Genomic DNA, 17040 nt, shown 5'->3' on the forward strand with positions numbered 1-17040 from the left:
AATAGACCATGCGGCTGGAACTGGAGATATGGGGCAAGCTCTCGACCAAGGTCACACGTCTGGCGATAGTATGGGACAGAGAACTGAGTATTCTTCTACTTCCGTTACGGGACAGTCGACAGATCATACATCTGGTGGTAATATTGGACAAACACAGAATAACGGTCTGGGTTCCTATACCGAACAAACCATGGACCATTCGTCTGGAAAGGGGGATCCGGGACAGACAATTGACCAAGGTCATACGTCTCTGGATAGTATGGGACAAAGAATTGAGTATATATCTAGTTCCTTTACGGGGCAGTCGACGGACCATCCATCTGGAGTTGTTATGGGAGAAACACAACACCACGAGCTGGGTACTAACAACGTACAAATAATGGACCGTACGGCTGGAACTGGAGATCCAGGACAGACAATGGACCAAGGTCATACGTCTGCAGATACTATGGGACAAAGAATTGAGTATATATCTAGTTCTTCTACGGGAGAGTCGACAGGCGATCCATCTGGTGGTAATATTGGACAAACTCAGGATCACGGTCTTGGTTCCAATACTGTACAAATAATGGACCATTCTTCTGGAACTACAGATCTAGGACAGGTTCCGGACCAAGGTCATACGTCTGTGGATAGCATGGGACAAAGAATTGAGTATATATCTAGTTCCGTTACGGGTCAGTCAACAGACTATCCATCTGCAGTTGTTATGGGGACAAAAGCAGGATAACCGTCTGGGTCCTAATACCGTACAAGCGTTCGACCATACCACGGGAAATGGTATTGATCAAAGAATGGAATATTCTTCCAGCGTCACTGTGGGAAAATCCGCAGATCATGCTGATCAGGGACAACCGTATGGAAGTACGTCTGGTGATGGTGTAGGACACATACAAGTTCATACTTCTGGCGCCGCTAATGACCAAACAATGCGTCATACTTCTGACATTCGAAAGGGACAAACGGCAGACCACGTGATTACCGCTAGAACCGGAGAAAGTGTTGATCAATTGCATGGAACAAATATGGGACAACGAATGGGTTATACGTCTGATACTGGAACGGTGGATCACACTGTTGGTTCGGGACAAATGTCAGACCACATGTATACGGACAGTACTGCACAATCATTTGACCACACGTCAAACCCAACTATGGGCCAACGATTAGACAATGTTTATGATGCCAGTATGAGCCATGTAATGGATCAAACGCCTGGCGCAATAAACGGAGGAAAACTCGACTATTCGTCTGGCACAGCTTCTGCTCAAATTATGACCTCTGACGTGAATACAGGACCTATAATGGACCCCGGTCAAGGCGGCAGTACTGTACACGCTACGCGTTATACTTCCGTCGATAGTACGGGGCAAGGAAACAGCCATTCAGTCAGTTTGGGACAAACAATAAGTCCCATGTCTACCGCTAGTTCGGGACAAAACATGGATCATACTTCCACTGGAGGTACAGAAAAAGTCGCGGATCATTCTTCTGGAATCTATACAGGACAAACAATGGAACATACTTATGGAACGGGTGAATCTGTAGCGCACACAGTAAAAACAGAAAGGATTTCGACCTATACAACTCCAGTTGTGAGAACTACAAACCACCAGACCTGGTCCGAATCTGAGCAAGGTTCTAGAACAAAAGAATCAGAAGTTACACGTATGCAAGATTCTGTTCCTTCCATGGTTCACACTACGTCGACTAGGGTTTCAGTGCATCAGGGAAGTGGTCAATCCAACACTCCAGACTTTACAACAGGGATGGGTTCAACTGACGGGTTTACTACACCAGTTGAAAACTCGTCAACTATGACAACTACAACTTCGGCGAATGCGCATCAATCTGCTCGAACACAAATAGACAATTTGAATGAAATTACAGGAAAGACCGATACTGGTATAGGTATGAAGCAAGGCACTGAAGGACCCATAAAGTATTCAAGGGAATTTGCCTCGGAGAATATGGAAAGCAGAGGAATCCAATCTCATAATGAAGGATTTTCCTGGAAGTGACGGTTCTGTCAGCAACGTTCAATCTGCTGCGATAGTCGCCGAAAAACACCTATCAGGGGTAGACACTGCCTTCAGTAATAGTCATACAGAACAACACGGGTCTAATCTGGTCCAAGACACGATTATCCAAGACACAGCGGTCGATGGACCTAACATCATTAGTGGTCAAAGTATTTCCCGCTCAGGACACGGCACCGACACCATACAAGGCATGTCGTCAGGATCTAGTGATACGGGGCACTCTGACGGCGTTTCAGCGTTTGGTTCTGATGGCTCTACCATAAGACATTCTGAAACATACTTTTCTGGTGTCGCCAGCGGAGATTCACAGTCACCAATTACTTCCAGAGATTCGTCATATCTTTCAAACGATGCCAGCGGTTTCATACCACCTGTCCCAACAGCGTTACATGGGACTATGTCTGGTGATAAAAAAACTATTAAATCTCAAAGTTTCGACAGTACGAACTTGTCCAGTGGTAAACAAAATACGATCAGCGAAAATATAGCGGATGGAAATTTGGTTTCAACAGAATATCGCGGAGCGGCTGAGGTTATTGGTGGAACTGGTGCTCGGAAATCAGAGTTACGTACTGAAAATAGCAACACATTTAATAATGAAATATCTGGTAATATTGGTGACGCTGGTGCACGGATATCTGGATTACACGCTGAAAATAGCATATCAAACAATGAAATGTCTGGTATTAGTGGTGATGCTCCTGCCTGGATACACACTAAAAATATCATCAGCGAGAATAAAGTTGTGTCTAATACTATTAGTGAAGCTAGCGCACGGAATCTTGGTCCTGGTCTTAGTAACGTCGTCAACGGAAGTGTGACCGCCAACGTAAGGCCCGATGCAACTTTAAGCCCCGAAGGACATATGGTTAGAAATAAAGACAACGAAATCGTTGTTCAAAATTCTGCAAATCATCAGTTCATCAAGCCAGCTGACTCAGTTACGTATCAGACAGACCGTGCTGCGGCAACGGATGTACGATCATCAGCTACAGGTTATTCTCCAGAGATCACAACGACCACTAACACTGGTAATAGAGGGTGGCAACATTCATCTACGTTCCAATCCACGTCATTTGTTACTTCTGATAACAGCCACTCTGATCCCTCTGTAACGAATGGCGGAGAGTATATTACAATGCAACCGGACTTGGCTGGATCTGGCGTGAAAAGATTAACGCATTCTAGTTTCCAACAACCAGGTTCAGCTACACACCTATCCAGTAATGTGGTTTCAAACGGCTTACAAGAAAATATACAAGATAGTACATATACGAACACTATTCATGAGTCCAGTACGGCAGGTTCAGTCGATCCACCGACCACTGACAATGCAGTGAAAGCTACTGAATTTACCAAGATGGCGTCTGGCAAGCAGGTATCAACACAGATGGTGAGAGTTGTTGACGTACCGAACGAGATCCGAGAGCCACCAGACATGGCCAATCCGCCGGACTTCAACCAGCCAACGACATCGGGGGCTTTATTACACCGCGGCGAGCAAAACAGTGTTGATATGCAGTCATTAGTAGCTTTTAGTGGAATTCAAAGTACAACAGATACTACCCATCAACAGGATACAACTGGGAGTACCTCAACGACTGGTGGATTCAACATGGCGGGAGAGAACATGTCCAATACAGGCGAATATCAATCAATGACTACAAGTGATGTGCATTCCTCCATTAACACCGAAACAGGCGCCAGTGCTGCAGGTACAGGGGATATTCATATCAATTACGCCGGACTTGGAACAGCTACTGCATCAAGTATTCCAGGCGACCGACCCTCGGAAACACTAGTGAAATCTTCGGGTAACCAGCATAAAGTGGACATGGCCTCTCTAGAAGCACTGACAGAGGTTCGTAGTGTTATGGAAACGCACCATAAAGATATTACAGCCCAGAATGAAGGAATGGACAAAACTCATAATAACCCGGAGGTTTTCATAGATTCCCATGTAATGAATTCTCATGGGAGTGTCGACTCTCGAACTGGCGATACTCATAGCATTGTAAACACTGACGCCGTCACACCAGGTGATCAGCTGGCAACCAATCAGCAGACGTTTGTTGACTATCATAGCATGACCACTAATGGCTCATTTATGAACACTTGGCCGGCTGACACCCATAATAGTACCAACTCCGCCGACCACTTGTCCACAAATCAACAAACCTTTGTAGAATATCATGATGCGACTTCTGTTGGTACTAATAACAATATGAACACCGGTGCAGTTAATTATCAAATGAACAGAAACACGGGTTTACCAGCCGATCATTTGTCGTATAATCAACAGACTTTTGTAAAATACCAAGACGCGACAGCCAATGGTGCTCATATAGATATGAATGCCGGTACAACCGATTCCCACCTGAATTCGAACACGGGTTCACAAGCCGACCATGTACTTTCTAATCTACCGAATGTGGTAGAATATCATGATGCGACTACGAGTGGCACTCGCATGGATATGAACGCCGGTACATCCGATTTACAAATGAATACAAACACTGGTGTACATGCCGATCATATGTCTACCAATCCAGAGACCATTGTAGAATATCATGATGCCACTACAAGTGGCGCTCATTTGGATATGAACGCCGGTACAGCGGATTCACAAATTAATACAATGACGGGTTCACAGGCCGCCGAGTATACGCCATCTACTCAAACAAATATTGTAAAATATCATGATGGATCTATGGGTGGTATTCATACGAACACGGAGACAGTCAATATAGGGACTTCGTCCCCGGATACATCACCTGTGTTGGATAGATACACAACTGTCGATTCCAGAACTGTTCAAAACTCTGACCCAGTTATCCAGAACTTGATCGACGTCCCTGCTTCTGATCCGAAACGCTCTCTACAGGAGGGAACTATGAATGAAGTAAGCATGACAAAACTCAGCAGTGAAGCGTCTGTTCAGCATCCAGAGCATTTTATAGATACAGGCAAATCTATCAGTTATATAGACAATGTCGAATCCAATACTCCTACTGAAAAAGTTGGTGGGGGAATGAATACAAACAACGTAAATACGTGGTCTACGCACACGATTACACAAGTTCATAATTCAGCCGACACGTCACAAGGCCAAGGAGGTTCCGCAAATGAGCTAGATGTATCCACAGGAAACGGAGCTGGCTCTATCCCCACCGAGAAAACTAGTTTCCATTCAGGGACAGATAGTACTAGTCATGGCAAACGTCCGAGTCACGCCGAATCGACATATCAGCAAACAGACATGATATCTGGACACGGAACAGAACCAGGTGGCATCTTACAGACGACCCAATACCAACGGGATGCGAACAGAGTTGATACGGAGTTCACACAAACATCATCAAAGCTAGGAGGTACGTTGTCAGGTCAGAGTCTTGATACCGGCCTCGTAGAGCCCAGTATGAACCCGGGTCAGGCCTTGGAAACCAACACCAGAGACTCATCACACCGCCAAAATGTCGTGGCGTCTGGACATGTCGTCAATACTGGTCCTGAGGATTTATCTCAAAAGACTGTAGCGTCTGGAAGGGGTGTTGATTCGGGTCTTGTAGAAATATCCCATTACAAAATGGACCTCACATCTGGGAATAGCGTTGATGTAGGACCTACAGAATTGCCACAGCAAGGTGGCCCGATGATTGGTGACACCGGTACCAACGCCAATGCTGGCCATGTAGATACGAGCAGTGCATATACCACTGATTTTACTATGGCTCAGGGAAATGGGAATACGGTGGATAGAATAATGACGTCTTCATCTAGTGTTTCAGATACACAGACGAATGTCGAATACGGATCGAACAATATACCGTTATCGGATAACATTCAAAGACAGGCAGTTGATATGGCTTCTTTAAATGCTCTGACAGAAGTTCGGAGCACCACTGGCACATCTGGTACTGGTATGGCGACAGAAAGTCCATTCTCCAATACCGAAGAACCACGGAACACACAGTATGATACAGGTAATCAATTTGAAACGACAGGTACAAGAACGACTCAATTCGAGACAGTGGAAACGCTTAGTGGTCAATTCGACACAACAGGAACACACACTGGCCAAGCTGAAAGTTTGGGAACAACTAATAGTAAGATGGGTGGACTATCGGGCAAGCATCTTGAAACAACAGGGACACATGTTTCTCAATTTGAAAGGACAGGAACGCCAACGAATCATTTCGAAAATACAGAGTCAAAAACAAGTAATTTTGAAAGTGCTGGAACGACCAGTAATCTCTTGCAATCGGGAGAGATGTTGGGCATTGATACAACAACTGGAACACACGTGTCACAATTCGAATCGACAGGGACGTCCACAAGTCATCTTGACAATACGGGAGTACAGACAAATCATCTGGCAAATTTTGGAACAGCCAACAACATATTACAGACAGGCGGAATGTCGAACAATCAGTATGAAACAACAGGAACGACGTCCCAATTTGAAGCTGCTGGAACACCAAGAAACCAGCTCGACAAAACCGGAGCACCAGTAACTCAGTTTGAAGCAATACCTACCGAACATTACGTTCGATCACCAAGTGTTACAGATACAGGGGAGGCCATTAGTTCCCATTTCGATACTCACTACAAAATTCCGGGAGTGGACGAGCAGTTAAAGGATGGTAATTCTGTTTCCATGAATTTTGGCAACACCGTAGAGTCAGTTGCAATGTCTCCGGATACAACAAATGCAGGGAATAACTTGGATATGCAATCACAATTGGGAAATAATGATGCAATGATCACGCCAGAGTCTCAGAGAGTTACATCACATACATCCGGCCATCAGACCGACCCTTTAACAGATCAGACACTACCCGGTACTTACGTCGCATCAGATACCATAACACTGAGTGACCAGGATGCTATGACTATATATACACTGATCAAGCAACTAATTGACCGGGCTGGTCGACCTGACCTTGTTCCTGTTCTTGACTCCATTATTGCCAGCGGAAAAGATATCGATCGCTCCAGATTGATGTCTTTCCTAGATACAATAAGTGCACTGGTTAACAGAAGTCAGCTTCTTACAATCACAAATATTATGACATCTGGTCGTAGTGGTGGAAATAACCAATTGGCTACTGTCGGAAACAGCCAAGCAAATACAAGACAAACTGGTGCCGACACTGTGGTAATGCATTCGACTGGGGATAAATCTAGTAAGTTTGACATTGTTAATAACTCAGGTGGGTCGTCTGGATCAGTCGTGACGACTGTCACCAATCATTTTGACCAACAAAGTTCCAGCGGTCAGCAAGCAAATACAGACATTGGCTCCACTGTGATATCAGGTGATCAGGGTATTGGCAAATCAAACGCGGTTGCTTTTTCCAGTTCTGGAAATACTAATACACTTAAAACAGCATATGACACGTTAACAACCGACGCGAATATTGGCCGGTCATCACAGGGACATGCTGGGGATGTCGGTAATACAGAAATAGCAGGTTCACATACATCAATCATATGGGAATCCTCAAATGGGAACGTCGAAAAACAGCCTACGAGACATACTTCAAACACTATAACATCCAATTACCTCCCTACGGACTCACCCGGAACCGGAACTGGAGTTGATACTACTCTGTCGGCAATGCATACTTCATTTCAGTCATCAACGTCTTCAGGTACAGCTACATCAAATAGCGATGTAGATATTGGAAAGGTCGGCAACAATTTCATGTCCTCTAATTCATCCTTCGAATCCTCATCAACGGCATCTGGTAACAACATTGTTCCAAAAGAAAGAGAGACTTTCGTAATTACTGGTAGCAGATCTCAAACAGAAGAAACCGCTAGAACCACTTACATTCCAACAACTAACAATGTGCTAGGGAATGAACATCAGTCGACCACGACTATAACATCAACTAAGGGTATTCAGGGAAGCAATGGTCAGGTAACTTCTGAACCAAATACTTTTTACACAACGCCATCCGGTTTCAATGCCGAGACTGCGTCTGATGCTGGTAATGTTAATTCCGTATATGCACACAATAATTTCCTTCTACACAAACCTGAATCGCCGGTTGGTACCGTTCCTGGTTCTATGAGCATAATAGAGTCTAAAGGCACGGATTTCGTCACTCACGACCTACCCCGGGGAGGCGGGTTTGTCGCTGTTGACAAAAGTCGTGTCGACGGAAACAAATTGGTTGTCCCGGGAGCGCCAGATGCATCTCTTAGGACAGGAGTTGATCATTTCCTTGAAACACAAAGAGCGATAAATTCATTGGATTCATTTACCTCAAATAGTAGGTTAAATACCGCGTCACCGTCGAAGGAGAATTATATTGGAATGACTGCAACAGGTAATAGCGATACCATATCCGGTGTTCAAGACGGGCAATTTACCACTTTGTTCGATGAAACTAGTTCCGGAGGCCATACAAGTAAAATCGGAATCACGGGCGAATCAACTTATGTAAATACTGGTGGTAATTCACACATACGGGGGTCTGGATCAGTTGTCACCGAACAGTCATCAAGTACAAGTGGAAATGTAGGCATACATCGATCACCGGCTCTCTCCTCCCAAACAGTTGATTCCTTGGGAACAATAGAAACTAGTCCAGTAGGTGGAAGTCAATTTAATTCCCGATCAACACAAACGGAAACCGCAATTCAATATCATGGTGGATCGACGCTGACAGATAGTGGAAGTCAACTCGTCGGTGGATCAAAAGAAACAGAAACCGGAAGTCAGTATCATGGTGGATCGACGCTGACAGAAACAGTTAGTCAACTTGATAGCGGATCAACAGGAACAGAAACCGGAAGTCAATACCATGGTGGATCGACGCTGACAGATAGTGGAAGTCAACTCGTCGGTGGATCAACAGGAACAGAAACCGGAAGTCAATACCATGGTGGATCAACGCTGACAGAAACTGTTAGTCAACTTGATAGCGGATCAACAGGAACAGAAACTGGAAGTCAATACCATGGTGAATCGACGCTGACAGAAACAGTCAGTCAACTGGACGGCGGATCAACAGGACTTGAATCTGGAAGTCAATACCATGGTGGATCGACGCTGACAGAATAGTGGAAGTCAACTCGTCGGTGGATCAACAGGAACAGAAACCGGAAGTCAATACCATGGTGGATCAACGCTGACAGAAACTGTTAGTCAACTTGATAGCGGATCAACAGGAACAGAAACCGGAAGTCAATCGACGCTGACAGAAACAGTCAGTCAACTTGACGGCGGATCAACAGGAATTGAATCTGGAAGTCAATACCATGGTGGATCGACGCTGACAGATAGTGGAAGTCAACTCGTGGGTGGATCAACAGGATCGGAAACCGGAATTAAATATCATGGCGGATCGACACTGAAAACAACAGCAAGTCAACTTTTCGATGAATCAACAGGAACAGGAAATCAACTAGTCGGCGGATCAACAGGACCAGAAACCGGAAGTCAATATCATGGTGGATCGACGCTGACAGAAACAGTCAGTCAAATGAACGGCGGATCAACAGGAATTGAACCTGGAAGTCATTACCATAGTGGATCAACGCTGACAGAAACCGTTAATCAACTTGATAGCGGATCAACAGGAACAGAAACCGGAAGTCAGTACCATGGTGGATCGACGCTGACAGAAACAGTCAGTCAAATGAACGGCGGATCAACAGGAATTGAACCTGGAAGTCATTACCATAGTGGATCAACGCTGACAGAAACAGTCAGTCAACTAGTCGGTGGATCAACAGGAATGGAATTTGGAAATCAATACCATGGTGGACCGACGCTGACAGATAAAGGAAGTCATCTCGTCGGTGGATCAACAGGAATGGAAACCGGCAGTCAATACCATGGTGGATCGACGCTGGCAGAAACAGTAAGTCAACTCGACGGCGGATCAACAGGATCAGAAACCGGAATTAAATATCATGGCGGGTCGACACTGAAATCAACAGCAAGTCAACTTGTCGGTGAATCAACAGAAACCGGAAAACAACTAGTCGTTGGATCAACAGGAATTGAACCTGGAAATAATAACTATGGTGGATCGACGCTGACAGAAACAGTCAGTCAACTAGTCGGCGGATCAACAGGAATGGCATCTGGAAGCCAATACCATGGTGGATCGACGCTGACAGATAGTGGAAGTCAACTCGTCGGCGGGACAACAGGAACAGAAACCGGAAGTCAATACCATGGTGGATCGACGCTGATTGAAACAGTTAGTCAACTCGATGGCGGAACAACAGGAATTGAATCTGGAAGTCAATACCATGGTGGATCGACGCTGACAGATAGTGGAAGTCAACTCGTCGGTGGATCAACAGGAACAGAAACCGGAAGTCAGTATCATGGTGGATCGACGCTGACAGAAACGGTTAGTCAACTTGATAGCGGATCAACAGGAATTGAATCTGGAAGTCAATACCATGGTGGATCGACGCTGACAGATAGTGGAAGTCAACTCGTCGGTGGGTCAACAGGTATGGAAACCGGAAGTCAATACCATAGTGGATCGACGCTGACAGAAGCAGCAAGTCAACTCGACGGCGGATTAACAGGAATTGAATCCGGAAGTCAATACCATGGTGGATCGACGCTAACAGAAACAGTAAGCCAACTCGTCGAAGGGTCAACAGGGACCGGGAGTCAGTTTAATGGTGGGTTAGCTCAAACGGAAACAGGAATTCAATATCATGGCGGGTCGACAATGACAGAAACAGGAAATCAACTCGACGGCGGAACAACAGGAACTGAACCCGGAAGTCAATATCATGGTAGATCGACGCTCACAAAAACAGTAAGTCAGCGGTTCGGCGGACCAACAGGAACTGAAACCGGAAGTCAGTATCATGGTGGATCGACTCTGACAGACACGGGAAATCAACTTGTTGGAGAATCAATAGGAACCGTACATTCATCAAGTACAAGTGGAAATGTAGACACAGTTCAATCGCCGGCTCACTCCTCCCAATCAGTCAATACCGTGAGATATACAGAGGAAACCAGGACAGTGGCCGAAGGTAAATCACCGAGTGGTTCGGGTGGTTCAACATTGGTCGAATCTGCAGATCTATTAAATAGTGGGAATCGGCTTCCTGTAAGTGCACCCCTCACAGATCAGCGAGGCGACTCAGTACTGTTTGAAACGGGAAGCCAGCAGAGTATCGAATCAACAAAAACAGATACAGGAAATTCGGCTCAAGGACAACCACAAGTAGCACTAAACGAGGCTAATAGGGTCTCAATTGAAACTCGACGAGTAAGTGTAAGTGGGAAAAGTGCTTTGCCAAAAACGGAGGCGTTTAAGTCACATATTTCTTCCGATGTTGGGGGCACAATGCACGATACCTTGGCCAGTGGCAATGCCGTGATGCAAGAACACTCCCTTTTCACGGGCAACGGTGGCGGCATAGCAGACATGAATACAAACATGTTGGAGTTCGTACCAAGGGAAAACTCCCACACATCGTCCAACTCCATCTCCGTCAAGACCGCACGTACTGGTTATTCAGTATTAGATGGAGGTAGTTCGTTGATGCCTGGCTACAGTAATAATGAGTTTCAAACTGTGGTTGGTGCAGACATGCATAAAAATATGCTTGAAACTGCCCCAACAAGTCCTATGGTAGGAGGAGGCCGGGTGTCAGGTGGGGAATATCTTACGGGGGCAGAAGGTTCGTTAAATAACGGTTCAGCGATAACAGAAACCGTCAATCAATTTCAAAGCGGATCAACGTTAACAGAAACCGGAAGCCAGTTGACAGGCGAACCAACAGAAGTAACCATGGGAAATCAACTGGCAGGTGGATCAACAGGAGCGGAAGCAGTAATTAAATACCATGGCGGAGCGACGCTTGCAGAAGGTGGAAGTCAAGTCGTCAGCGGATCAACAGAAGCAGGGAGTCAGTTTAATGGCGGATCAATGAAAATTGAAACCGGAAGTCAAAATCATGGCAGATCGACGTTGAAAGAAACCGGGCATCAACTGGTCGGCGGATCAACAGGGATTGAATCGGGAATTCAATATCATGGTGGATCTACAGAAAGAGCAGGTCAAGTCCTCGGCAGATCAACGGGAACCGGGGGTCGATTTATTGACGGAACAAAACAAATGGACACCGGAAATCAATATCATGTCGGATCGACGTTGACAGAAATAAAAACTGGATCTACGGTTACAAAAGGTGAAAGTCAACTGGTTGGCGGATCAACAGGTACAGGTAGTCAATTAAATGGCGGATCTACAATGATAGAATCAGGAAGTCAACTGGTCGGCGAATCAATAGGAGCGGACCCAGGCAGTCAATATCATGACGGAACTACGCTGACAGAAACGGGAATTCAACTTGTTGGCGAATCAACAGGATCGGGGAGTCAGTTTACTGGTGGATCAGCAGACAGTAGTCATTTTACTAGTGGCTCAGCTGGAAGTCATCTCGTCGGATCAATAGGATCGGCGCTAACAAAAACTCATTCCAATAGCGGATCAACAATGACGGGAACTGGTAGCCAACTTAATGGCGGATCAATAGAAATTTCAAAACTAACAGAAGTTTTATCAGGTCGGCTTGCTGGTAGTTCAGTAAGTAATGAGTTGGGTGGTCAGTTCGGTGGAGAAGCGCTGAGCATTACATCTAATCAAGGAGTAAGCAATACTGCTTTTGGATCAGGTTCTCTGAACGGAGGAGTAAACAGACTTGACGGAAATAAAGAGGGAACAGGTTCGACTAATATCAGGACTTCGTTTAAGACTACTCAAACAGTTGAGTCCAATGCACAAGCGGATACACTCCCCGTTAACTCCATCAATTCTCTTGGTTATGATATTGGAACACCAAACAGTTTGGGTAATGGGATGGAAAACTCCTATGCTAAATCTTCCGGAAATAACGTGCTGTTTAGGGAGGGCATCATTCCATCAACTGCTGGCTCTACATCCTTTGGTAATGCATGGAACGGCGAACAAAGCCGCGGACTTCACGACTCGGTCAATGGTGGCACTAGAGTGATAACACAAACCGCTTCGGCGAGGACATTAAAACCATCCTCTCTTTCAGATCTACCACCTCCACCACACAGTTTTCTTATTCCTGAACCAGTACATCACCTGCTAGTAAAAACCCAAAGAACATCTACCCGATCGTCTTTGCCCACCTCTTCCACTTTCGTGCAACCGTCTTCCGGTAGCAGTTTCGATAGGGTCTTTGGAAATGGTGCAAAAGCTAGACAACAGAATAATAAAGAAAATGTACTTAATACAAAGACCCAAATAATCACAAAATCGCCATCATCTTCCCAGTCCAGCTGGTTAGATAATACACTCGGCAGCGGCCTCCAAGCGCCAAGTTCTAAAACTGCAGAGGGGGTTATTCGGTCGTCCTCGTCCTCGTCCTTTAATACCGGCAGTTCCTCCACCCCACAAAAAAATACAGATTCGAACTTATTAAGGGATTTTATAAGTCGCCGGCAATTACTGTCTAACGCCCGAGCTCTGGCAAACGTTGGAATCTTAAGAGGAGGCGCAGCTGATATAAGTAGTATTCTCAAGAGTTTTGCTGATGCTGGTTCATCTAACACAATTCTGTCGGGGCGGACACGAGCTAAAACTGCTGTCTCTCTCGATTCACCAATGTCCGTCAAGTCGCTTGTGACATCGAGGTCAACACATAACCAGTTCAATAGCCCGGCCAGATCTACGGCAGAACGAGTACGTCTCGAAAATATCTTAAATGGAAGAATGACTACAAACATTCCGTCATTGACTTCCAATATGGTGTCGGCGTCTCCCACTGAATATGTAGGAACTACTAAGACTTCGTCAAGATTTACCACATCGGGTCTTCCGCCGATTACGTCTGGACTGAATTCTGTTATGACTGCCCTGATGAAGAACGGCCCTGGCATCCCGGCCCAGAACCTTGGCGGTAGTGTAATTGGTATATCTGGGAGTAAAGCAAGCGGCGCTGATCTTTCCTCTAATGGAATACAATTATCTGGTGTCGAGAGCGCTACCAGTGCTGGAAAAAATTTCCAAATCTATGGAAGTCAGAATAACCCCGATATTATAAAGCAGCAAGAAGGGAGTAGCAGTCTAACCGGAAGTGGGGGAAGCGGTGGAATAGCTTTAACTAACGGGGGAAGCAGCTGGCGTTCTGGAAACGTTGACAGCTTAAGTGCAGTAAATCAAAACTCCGGTGGAAGTAAATTTACTGACCTCAAAACAATAATGGGGACTACAAAACACGAAAATGTTGGCAGGACTACGACCACAACTACACAGACGAAGAGCGGAAACTTAGGAGGCAGTGGGGGCTCTACAACGACTATTACAACAAGAACCACTAACTCTCCCGGGTCTGCAGCATTCCACAAAGGCGGTACACTAGCGAATGCTGGTCTTAGCTCTGACGGCTTCCAGTTCACCGTATCGTCTACGACTGTCATTTCGGGGCAAGAATCACAATCTGTTTGTCCAGGTCAAAGCCTGATGTGTGGGGCAAAAGGAGACTTTAGTAATACCATTGGCTCCAACCTATGGTGTATAAACAGTTGTCTCATCGACAGACGCATGTGCAGAAGTGCAAAATGTGAGTGTAGCTGCACGACAACACTGAGATATTTGCAGCAGGTCGGTGGAATTTCCAGCACAATTTCTGGTGGGTCTTCTGGGAGTGGATTGCTGAATAGCGGCAGTCGTGTGTTCGAATCATCGCGCTCTTTCCAGACACAAAATCCGTTTGGAAACATTAAATCGTTCAGAAAATCTGGTAGAACAGCAATTCCGCTGGGAACTGCAAACTCTGTCCGAACGACAGAGACGTTCAAGACGACTAAGTCGTTTGGAAATACCAAAAGATCTCCAGCATTGCAGAATAGTTTTGGTAACGGATTCAGTGGTAGCAATATCTTCCATTCATCAGTAAGTGGATCGAGTAGAGGTTCAGTTGTCGGAGGTTCGTCCTCGTCTTCTGGGAAAAGGCAGAAATCCTCCGGAATAACAATTTCCTCGGGACAGCGAATGGTGTGTAAGGGTAAAGGCGCATTCGAAACGGTAGCAGGTATGGTCTCCTGGTGCGAAACTAAATGTTCCATGACCAAGGATATCAAATGTCATCCCAACACGTGTGAATGCTCGTATGTGACAGGAGGTTAACAGAAAGTGCTTTACTAACTTCATATCATCATTAGATTTATATCAATAGATATATGTATGGACCAAAAGATTTATCAATTAAAAGTTAAAATTTAAAATATATCTTTTTAGACAGCGATTTTTTAATCCATAAAATATACGCATTGTTAAGATATGTTGATATATTGCAACCTTTTTCGATATACAATGTGATGATATTCGATTGTTTTACTCGGGCCGTGTTCACCCAGAAGAACTAACACTAAATATGCCTTATTATTACTATCGGATCAAGGGTATGTAATGCTAAGCATAATAGCATTAAACATTTTTACAAGCACTCAATACATTACCGATAATTACTGAAAATCATTTTTGAGGTAGATATTTTGAAATCTTCTTCCATAGAACATGTTAACTATGTTAATATTCCTAATTTTGTGTTTCTGGACAATTAGCTATGTCAAACGAGCGTAGTGTTGTACTACTGTGTGGTAAGTTTTGTTCTCGCTGGAAATTTAATTTCGCTATATTCGCAGTCAGGAGATACACAACGCGAAAACAAGGCCTGTTAACGTGTATATGTACACACAAATTTATGGAAATGTTAACTACAGAATGCTTACAATTGGGTGTTGCGCGAAACGTAATACTCGGTAACTAGTTCCGACAGGGACAATCACGAAATATTCCCCGCGAAATTTAAAAAAAATATGCAGTATTGTAGCGGATGTTTGTATTTGAATTGGATTGTTCACAAAATGCATTTAACTAGAATTATTATGGAACAAAAGAAGCATCTATCTAAAAATAACCTTGGAAATCTACAAATGTTAAAAAATACTGCGGAAGGTCCTGGATTATTTCTGTTCCTTGTTTTATACCAAACAATGTAATGTTTTCGTTGAAAAACTTTTTCTGAAAATAACCAAACAAGGATCAATCATATAGCTAACGACTATTGTTTCCTATGTTATTTCTCTCTATATTTTTCTTTTCAATGTTAGCTGAATATTATGTTTCAGTGACGATAGTACAGGTTAGGCACCTAACTGTAAAATAGTTGACGTATACATATATTATACTGTATGTGCTAATCGTGTGTCTCTGGACTCTAATGTTATAGACACATTGCCATATTTTATCGTAAAACATCGTGTCTGAGGATTGAAGGGATCTGATCAGTCCATCTCAAATGATTGGACATCCCCTGTGTGTTGACCTCGTATGGACAAATTGCATTGTAACCCTGTATGTGTTGATGTACATATTTGTAACATAATTACTCATTAAAATGATTTATTTTCCTATCTGGAAGGTATACTTTTTTGTTTATTGTCAACATCACGTGATGTGAAGTAACTGTTGAGGCAGATCTAGTTCAAAAGGATGACATGCTTGAATGAACACGAAGCTGTAAAGTTAGCGCGCACTCAAACGTCCTTTGAAATTATAAATACGTGATATTGGTATGCAAACAAAACCATAGTTCTAATTCAAAGTATATGAAACGAATGTAAAACACGAACAAAAGATAGGTTTTGAGACACTGGTTAAAGTACTAGGATAGTAACAACGGGGCCAGTTGTTAAAAACGATGATAATCTTAATCACTTGATTGGTGAGAAATTCATTTCTCTTTTACTTCAAAACCTGAATGTGTATATTCCTCTGAATAGAAAAGTAGGAGGAGACTGGTAATTATTAGTCTAGTCTCAAAAAATTTGTCAAATTTGTTTTACCAGAAACGATTTTTATCAGAATTTTAAGATTGTTGCTAAACTGTGATTAGCCTAATAATAACCCTTTGAACAACTGGGCCAAGGTGTTCATCGAGGGATAGCGTCTTATTTCATTAACTA

At 44.2% G+C, this 17040-nt stretch overlaps 1 protein-coding gene across 1 annotated transcript; it reads left to right on the plus strand.

Moving 5' to 3' along the window:
* The first annotated feature begins 2232 nt into the window (after nucleotides 1-2232).
* Nucleotides 2233-15199, plus strand: LOC117315291 (serine-rich adhesin for platelets-like). Its single transcript, XM_033869440.1, has 2 exons — nucleotides 2233-9039; nucleotides 9113-15199. Exons 1-2 carry the CDS (start codon nucleotides 2233-2235, stop codon nucleotides 15197-15199), a joined length of 12894 nt encoding a protein of 4297 aa, XP_033725331.1.
* The last annotated feature ends 1841 nt before the right edge of the window (nucleotides 15200-17040 follow it).

This window comes from Pecten maximus, chromosome 17 (assembly GCF_902652985.1).
Source record: "Pecten maximus chromosome 17, xPecMax1.1, whole genome shotgun sequence".
Taxonomy (NCBI): Eukaryota; Metazoa; Mollusca; class Bivalvia; order Pectinida; family Pectinidae; genus Pecten; species Pecten maximus.